The sequence below is a fragment of the Eptatretus burgeri genome, chromosome 7 (genome assembly GCF_056783735.1).
Source record: "Eptatretus burgeri isolate ZD-2024b chromosome 7, Ebu_testis_v1, whole genome shotgun sequence".
Lineage (NCBI taxonomy): Eukaryota > Metazoa > Chordata > Myxini > Myxiniformes > Myxinidae > Eptatretus > Eptatretus burgeri.
Window position 1 is genome coordinate 6,009,927 of NC_140967.1, and position 9,048 is coordinate 6,018,974.

At 43.4% G+C, this 9,048-nt stretch overlaps 1 protein-coding gene and 1 long non-coding RNA gene across 16 annotated transcripts in view; one reads left to right on the forward strand and one right to left on the reverse strand.

The window, feature by feature from the left end:
- Nucleotides 1–9,048, forward strand: part of LOC147022604 (uncharacterized) — a 28,152-nt gene that overhangs the window by 7,062 nt on the left and 12,042 nt on the right. The window lies entirely within an intron of this gene.
- LOC147022605 (ubiquitin carboxyl-terminal hydrolase 2-like) overlaps nucleotides 935–9,048 on the reverse strand; it is an 82,128-nt gene continuing 74,014 nt past the window's right edge. For 14 of the 15 annotated variants that reach the window (XM_085887330.1, XM_085887334.1, XM_085887327.1 and 11 more), the window contains 4 exons: nucleotides 6,609–6,766; nucleotides 5,830–5,970; nucleotides 5,459–5,625; nucleotides 4,785–5,145 (listed from right to left, as the gene is read on the reverse strand). In XM_085887330.1, the coding sequence (XP_085743456.1) occupies nucleotides 4,811–5,145; nucleotides 5,459–5,625; nucleotides 5,830–5,970; nucleotides 6,609–6,766 (801 nt within the window). In that variant the 3' untranslated portion in view covers nucleotides 4,785–4,810. Of the gene's footprint in view, nucleotides 1,303–2,611; nucleotides 2,766–4,784; nucleotides 5,146–5,458; nucleotides 5,626–5,829; nucleotides 5,971–6,608; nucleotides 6,767–9,048 lie in introns of those variants that run through there. The other variant, XM_085887341.1, reaches the window with a different exon arrangement.

The following is a 9,048-nucleotide window of genomic DNA, read 5'->3' on the forward strand; positions in this document are numbered from 1 at the left end:
AGAAAGTTCTCCAAATCTTTTGTTGTGCAGAGGAACATTGCCCTTTCTCTCAGGTGCTTTTCCAAGTTTGTTTGGCTTCTTTTAGAAGCTTTTGTGAGCTATTTTCAGGAACAATCTTTATCTAGCAAGCGCTGTATATGTTCCCTGCTAAGATGACCGCTGTTGCTATGGGTTACTATGCATGAGCATCAAGCATTGTGGGGCGCATTATGTCATTAGGAAAGTCACGTATTGGGTGAGAGGCACTCACCCTCTTGCTTCTTCACCCACTTTCCCGCGTCTCACTCTCACTGAGAGCGAGACATTGTATCCCAGGGTCCCCACTCAATGGAAGGGTTTGGCTCTCATGTGCACATCCTAACACCAAATATGAACCCTTCCAAAGGAGGTGGTGAAATAGAAACCCTTCAAAAATGTGATGCCTCCCATGGCAACGGACCAGAACACACTTTCGGTGAAACTCTCAAAATCCAGGCTGACTGCTCACCTCATTCATTCTTCTTTTTTCCTTTCTCCGGAACCAACTTCCTCAGTCTGTTCACTCTCATTTTCCCTCCCGGACTTTAAAACAGCTGTTCACCATGATCTTTTCCTCCATTAACCTTTTGTTATAAGAATTGTGTTGTGACGTGGGACCAGGCGTAAAGACGCTGAGCGATGGGGAGGTATTTTAACTCTCGACTCCAGTGGTCCTACGATTACCAAAGAACGCCACACCACCAAACCTCCCATCCCTCCCCCCATTTTGATTGAGAAAACTCCACAAACATTTACCTCCCTCGAATAAACTAAGAAAATACCCGATTGCACACGATGGTTCTCTCCTTGAAGCCACAAAATTAAACTCAAAACAGAATCGACTTCGACATCTGTTCTGACAAGTCAGAGTCTAACAACAGCAGTCATGGCAGATTGCAAAAATAATTGAAAAGATTGAAAGACTCGCTTTATTATTTGATTTAGTCATACATTTTACACAGATGAAGGCTCATGGAAGAGCTGATAACAAAGGTATTAACAGGTCGAAATATGTAAAACATCAACAATTCATTGTCGAGGGAAACTGGGAGAAAAAAATGGCAGAAAATTGGGGTTTGGAATGGACACAAAAGCTAAAGTCAGACGTGGCAATGGAGCAGAAAGGACAAGTAGATGAAGGACATGTAAGCAGACCGGAAAAACGGACCAATGGGTAAATATAGAAAAGAACAGGTGAACTGTCATGGATGTCTTCTTGGCACTCCAAGTGAAAAGTGGAGATGAAGTGCAGAGGATGTGCAGTCTTTCAGATCATGATCACCACTGAAAAAGAGCCAAACAGTTGAGAAATTGTTAAAGGTTGTCCCACTGTCCCTTTGTCATGAGATTGAGACGTGCTGAGAAGTCAAGATTTCAAAAACTTCAAACACTCATCAAGAAGCACATAGGAAAGACACCATGTACACGTCAAACCATTGAAAAAAAACTTACTCTTATGCTTGTGGGTATCGAAGGCCGCCTTCATTCCTGGATTTCTGACTTCCTCCACTCACACAATCAGGGTGCTGCCGTAAATGGAACCCTCTCCCAATGGAGGCGAGAGTTCCCCAAGAAGGTGTTTTGGGCTGTCTTGTTCCTCATCTATGTTGATGGCTTCTTTGGCATTCTAGAAAACCCTGTCTTCCTTTATGCAAACGACTCCACATTGTGTTGTGCAGTACCCAATCCGACTGCTTGGTACACAGCAGCTGAGTTACTCTCTGCTGATATGGAATTTATTATATGCTGGTCTGATAAATGGAACGGGTCCTTCACTGCTGGAAAATCTCTCAGTCTCACGCTATCACTCCAAAATGATCATTAAGTGAACCCACATATCGATGTGGAGTCTGCTGATCTTCGTTGATTTGAGATAGACTGAGCCAAATGGGAAATAAATTAAAAATTGACAGCTAATAACCATGGAACAAAAAAAAAAAAAAAGCAGGACAGGCTTAAAATGGAATTCAAATGTAATGTGACCATTGTTGCTTCAATAATCAAATTCATCATCATAATAACCATAATAATAATAAGAACAACAATAATATACTCTTTAGTACCCGAAAAATTAATGAGTTCCCTTCCAAGGAACGTCAATATGCATGATGTTGGCTTAATGGCTGAAGGTCCTGAGTTCAAATCCCGCTTGGCTGTTAAATTAGTACCAGGTGAGGGCTTGACTCAGCCTGTCATCCTTCCGAGGTCGGCAAAATAAGTACCATCTTGCTGGTATCCTGTGTCGGCATGGCGACCCGTCTGGGATTCTGCCCAATAGCCCAGGAGGCTGCATAGGCAGCACCAACGCTCTGTACAGAGAATGGTTTGATTGCCAACATATGGTTGTTTGTCTTATAAATCACTTATAAATGCTGAGCGTCACGAAGCAAGGAAGCAGCAAGTACCAGTTTTAAAGTCTTCAGTTTGACTTGGTCGGGGTTTGGACCACTGACCTCCCAGAAACCATTACACAACCGAGTCTGGTTGAAACAAACTTTGAAAACCAACTGCATCTCGTCTACAGACTAAATACTTCGAGGATTAAGTCAGCAGTAACATGTGATTGCATTTGAGGAAGCATTTCTCCCAGTACCTGAAGCTGTATCCTTTTCTCTTCCTGAATCATGGCGAGATGTTGGAGGACGTTGGCACGTGCCGACGATGATAGAGCAGCACATACGCCTCTGATGTACAGACCTCTTGCTGCCGTATCCTGGTCACCATCTTGTCATCAAAGTGACGCCAACCTGCACATCACACCACCACGTTCATGTTCAGCAGTCATTCATCCATTAATTTAAATAAATTTTAAAAATCAGGAGCAAAGCTCGATTCAATGCATCTTGCACAGCATTGTCATCGTTCATATGCAGCCCATAGCTGCGGGTTAACATCACTTCTTGCAGGGATGTGGATCCTGCACATTGAATCTTATCTGAATAATCTACCGATATAAAACAGTGTTTCTGTGTATTTGTGTATGTGTATTTGTCTGCCCCCCTTCATTAAGAATATTTGAGGAGGGTTTTAAAGGCAAATCTTTTCACATGACTGTGTATCCATTGTAGTCTAATTTTGAGCATAAAAAGTCGAAAAATATTTTCCATAAAAGAGTAGTTATGTCTCTTCCATTGGAAATGTAGACGGTGACTTGCAAACAGCCTCCAGGGCGGTGTACAGAAGCGTTTTTTTTTTAAATAATAATAAATACAAGGCACAGGAAGGTGAAATTTGCTGCACATGATGTGCAGCACATGCAGAATAAAATGAGCGTTCATTTACATCCGCATGGTGTCGAATAAATAATGAAGATATAAGCACACCTGACGCTAGGCTGAGGCTTCAGACTTTGTCATGCTCGTGAGGCTGCCCCATCAAAATGAAACATCCCAGAAAATAAAGAAGCAAGTAGAGGTACACATTCAAAGTACACCACCTCCATGCCAAATAAATAAATAACAAATCCTCCAGTGCGCGACATTGACAGGGTGCCATTGGCGCCTGGCGATGCTGCTGTGCAGCACATGCAGACATAATTTGTAGGCAACAGTGTACAATAGCACACCACCACCGTTTCATCCGAATTTGTAACTTTTTGAAAAAAAAATCAAGTAATTGATCAAAAAAAAAAAAATTCATTAATCAATAAATCAAAAATACCTTTTATTGTCAAATCACTTGGTTACTGTCCTGTGCAAATATGAGCTTCCTAGCTCAAAAGGTGGCCGAGATATTACCCAGACGAGAAATAAAATAAAGAAATTAATAAATTGATAATAAGTAGTTAATCAATTAATTGATGAATCAAAAAAAAAATTTTTAAAGTACAGTTTTAGCCAAGGCACATCTTCACTTTTTCCCCCAAATTTTATCTTCCTTGCTCAAAGGATGGCTGAGATATCGCCGGGACAATGAAGAAAACAAGAAAACGAACGAACAGAGTAAAAACCGAGTACTCCCGTCCTTCGGCGATGACGTCACGCATCACCTGGATATGGAATTAGGAACGTGAATAGTTGTTTCAACATGTTTGTTTTAACATCGAGGTACAGTCTTTGAAACAAGCTACATAATCATAATCAGCACTGTCTCGTAGTATATTACATGTTTCCAGTCCCATATTTCCTGTGTGCAGCTACAGTAGCACCATTGTCGTCAGTAAACATTACAACTGCTCGTGTTAGCTCCAACACACACACAAACACATAACAAGGCAGGAGACAAATGTGGAAAGGGAAGAAGACAAAGGACGAGGAAGGGTCTGTCGAGGAAGTCACGTGGTTATGGAAGGGAAAGGTGAGAAGTGAGAAGTTTTTTTTTGTTTTTTAAAATCATTCAAGACATGGAACAGATGGTATAGTTGGGAAGAAATTGAAGGAGTAGTGGAGATATAGTGGAGAAAATACAAGAAGATGATCATGAACACAGACGGGAAGAAGAAGGGTAGGCCTCAAGAAAACCCGATATTAAAAGACCGATGAATACTCACCAATTAGCACAAGTTTTAACAACAACAAAAAACAACCAAACGAGAAACACACAGTTAACAAGGAGATAACAAAATAGCAGTAAAAACGGAACAAAAATGACCGGAAAACTTATCTTTGAGAAAGTCGGCATCGGCCCTGAAGAGGTACCGCCACCGTTGCTCAAGAACCGGAACCAAAATTGATGATGGGATTCGCTGGGATGATGGATGATGGGGGTAACCGAGGACGCTAAGCGTAAGACAGTGACGAACAACGGCGAGCGGTACCACGAGGTCTTACACTGATTCCCCGCCGATCTTACTCTAGTTCCGTCTCCAAACCAACTGAGACTTGCATGGTTCATGCAGAACGGTGCCCCACCGCACATTGCAGGTGAAACCATGGACTTGCTCCACCAGATGTTTGGAAATTGTGTTATCAACCTGGGCACACACAACATATGAGTGCGCGCCCCACAGCCCAGATCTGAATCCATTGGATTTTTTATTTAAGTTTGGAGTGCTGCCGAAGGTGAAGTTTACGCCAACAAACCTCGAACCTTGGCTGTCCTGAAGCAGGAGGTGGAGGATTACCGTTAGGTTACCACTCCAGCTACGTGCAGACAAGTTGTGGAGAATTTTGGAGTCAGGATCAAAGCCTGCTTGAACAGAGGTGGAGCACACATTGAAAATGTCAATTACAAGCAGTATCATGAGTGATTCAAAAATGGCATGTGGATGCTTTCCATCGATGGATCACTGAACTTGTTACCTTTTGTAAACTTTTTGACAATAGAACGTTCAAATCGTCCACTTTGTTTGAAACACCCTGGAAATAACACCAAATTAAGCATTGTGAACATTGTGTACATTTCCCATCCTTTGGGATGTTGTAATTAAGATAAAACTTGGCGGATTTTCGGTGGTGGCGTCATGGTGCGTTCATTGGAGGTTCAATGCTATTTCACTTACCAACATCGCTGATCTTAGTATTCGTGATGTTCGGGCAACGGGCCATGGAGCTGTAATGGCACAGTCCACCACCCCAGGAGTGGTGGTGGATTACAGCATACAGGTCGTACACCGATTCCTTGGGGTTGGCTTTACCGCTCATGCAGAATGAGCTGAGGTCAAGGTCACTGGAAATGGAGTTAAGTGAAATCCAATGAGGATAAATCATTTGAACAAGAAATTGCAAATAAAGCAGCACAACCTTGATGTTCAGAAGAAGAAAAAAAAAAAAAAAAACATTTCCAAAACAAATGGCCAACATATGACGACTGTTCTCACTCTGATAGTGGAAAGTGGAACAAGGAAGCTTTGTACCAACCCATTGTGCTCACCTCATCGGGAAATTCACAAATGTATTTATCTTTGTGCCATCAAACCGAAACCTCTTCAAATGAAGCACCAGCACTTCTGGAAGTTGACTGATACGGAGGAACTTTGAAGCCTTCTGTGTCTTATTGCAAGACTTGCAGTACCTGCCACACAGCGGAAATATGAATAACGAGTTGAAGAAAACATCCAATGGAAAATGGAAGTGACAATCACAAAGTGAGATAATCCGCATGAAGTGAATGAATGATCCCGATGAAAAACTGAGGGTTTATGGGAAGAAGCAATGAAAGCAATCAATGTGATGGTGAAAGTTGAGTCTTGACTATCCTGGACGGCTCGCCACTCAGACACAAGATACCAGCGTCCAGCAAGCTGGCACTCATTTTGCCGACCTCAGAAGGATGACAGGCAGAGTCAACCCCACCTAGTGTTAATTCAACATCAAAGTGGGATTTGAACTCAGGATCCTAGGTTCCCAAGCCCACCACCATCACCATTAAGACAACACCAGCCATAAAGCATTGTCCCATATAATCTGATTAAAAAATATAATCTAACCCTAACTGCATTGTTCATGTGAGTAAGATTTATCTAGTTCTGGTTTAAGCATCATCATGTTAACCAGCAAATGGAAAGGGAACAATCACCACACCCTATACAGAGCGCTGGTTATGCTGAAGCAGTTTCTTGGTTAGGGTTACAATCCTTGATGGATGCTCATTAAACACTAACTTGACAAGTATTTGACTCGTCACATTTCATCATCTTTTCCTTCACTTACCATGCTGCGTCACCCATCAAAAGCTCTGTTGCGGTGAATTCAGAGAGACAGTCTGACAAAGTGAGGTTTCTCTTTATGCCGTGCTGCGTCTTGAGGTTTTTCCCATGATGAGGCAAAGGAATTGACAAACTGGTGAATGGATCAAATTTCATGGATACCTTAACGGGAAAAGGAGAAACAAATAGGTTAGCAAGCGGAGTATGGTTCGGCGAACAAGAAAAGATTGGTCAGAATTGGGGAAGACGCGCAACAGCAGCGCACTGCTTGCTTAAAACCTTGGAGGGAAGAGTGGGGAATGAACATCTTCTGGAAGGCAGTGAAGGGAGGAACAATGGAGTTGAGGTGTGCAGTCATCCTGGAATTTAGGAATTTAACCAGAAGGGAGTAACTGGGAGAATGTGTGCATCCTGTAGTTGTAAGGTAAGAAGGTATTTCCGGTGTGATGTGTGTGCGCGCGTGTGTGTATTACGTTAGTGTGCATGGTTGCTTTTCGTTCTACATCTCTCTGTTTTCTTTTTCTTTGTCTAAAGAAGGGTGAATCGCCTGGATAGGTTTGATGGTCGAGGAGTAGCAGCGGAAACCAGAATCCTATCCAGGTTCCTCCTGATGACTCCATCTTGTCTATTTGGGTTCTTCTTGATGCTCCGGTGCTGTATTTAGTAACTTATTTGATTATTCAGTCGAGTCAGAAGACAGAGAGCGGAGGGAACAATATCAGAGGATAGACAGTTAAAAAAACAAACCAAAAAAAAAAAAGACCACTGACCTGCCTGTGAGGTGAGAGCAAGAGATCCTGTGTCTCGGCCTCATCAAGGAACATTTATAAATACCAGAGGGAGTCCTGTGGTTTGTCTTGCACTGGTGATCACAACACTGATGGCATATCATCTTACAGAACAGCCATTTTTCAAAGTTAACTTCGTCATCTGTCTAAAATGTCCTTTAAAAGCGTCCAAGAGGCCATCAGCCGGCAAGTTAAGCTGGGAACAGCACTATGACAGTGAAGCATGCCAAGGCAGAGGATAAAAGGGTGGGATCGGGTTCATCCCACCCTCTGACTTGGCTTCAGACCAATAATGGCTGAGGGGGAGGGAATATGTCCGTCATGGCTGCTGATGGCGGCCAAGGCTATAAAAGTGTGCGTCAGAAGTAACGGGGAGCAGATTCCCATGGAGCTTCACGGCGAAGCCGCATTTGACATACTTTGGGGTCTCCATGAGACCAGCCTTGCTTCCACTTGCCGAAAGCCATGCCCCCACCCAGAAGGCTGTGTCCACTCTGCTCCTTAGGCTTACTGTGTCCTGCCGGACGCAGCCAGGTATTCCTGTCTTGCGAATTCTACTGATCATCCATCTCGTGATGAACGAATGAGGCCTTATGGCATGGGTTATTTAAGGGTAATGACTGGGTAATTTGAGTGCCTCTGATCGTGAGTGAATCAAACACATATGTACACGTCCATTACAGACCAATCAGCTTACTTCCAATCATGGGCAAGGACGTGGACTCCACCATTGCATTTGATATGAAATTCTCGCTTTTCTCCAACGGCCTCATCTCACATCACCAATGTGGTTTCAGACCAGGTCACTCCACCTGGACAGGCTGCTCCTTCACTCCCAACAATGGATGGGAGCCCTCAATGTCAGACATGAGGTCAGGATCACCTCCTGAAACACATCTCAAGCTTTCGTTGATCTGGCATCTCGCCTTGCTCTCCAAAGTCTCTGCCGATGGCATCCAAGGCCAACTCCTCTCTTGTGTCCCTGACTTCTACTCTCGGAGACATGTGGCTCTCAACAGAATCCTTTCATCTCCCCTCCCTGTAAAGGTTGGATTGCGACAAGGCAGTGTTCAAGGCCCAGTCCTATTCCTTATCTTCATCAATGATCTTTCTCACTCTCTGGAAAAATCCTCCTTATCTATTTGCTGATGACTCCACCATCTATCGTGACATCCGTCATCTTTCAGATAGGCAGGCTGTGGCCTCTTCCCTCTCTTCAGACTTAAAAAAGAAAATCACAAGCTGGTCAAACACTTGGAATATGTCTTTCAATCCAGACAAATCACACGCTCACCATCTCTTTCTGAAAGACCATCTGGCAAACCCTCCTATATATTTTATTAGCAATCCTCTTGAAGAAGTTCAGTCATTCAAACTCCTGAGTCTCATTGTCAGTCATGATCTTTCTTCGGCGAACCACATTTCAATGTAGGCCTGCAAAATCAGCCGCCAACTGGGCATCCTCCCGCGTACAAAGTCCTTCCTTGGCACACTTGAACTCCTATCCACTCACAAGGCCTTCATCCGCTGCTTGATAGAGTACTGCATTCCCCTCTGGACTGGCGCCCATCCATCACATCTTGTTCAGTTTAACGCCGTGGAAACCAAGAGCTTCAAGATCATTGGAACCTCCTGCAATGAAGCCGAGTCCATGGA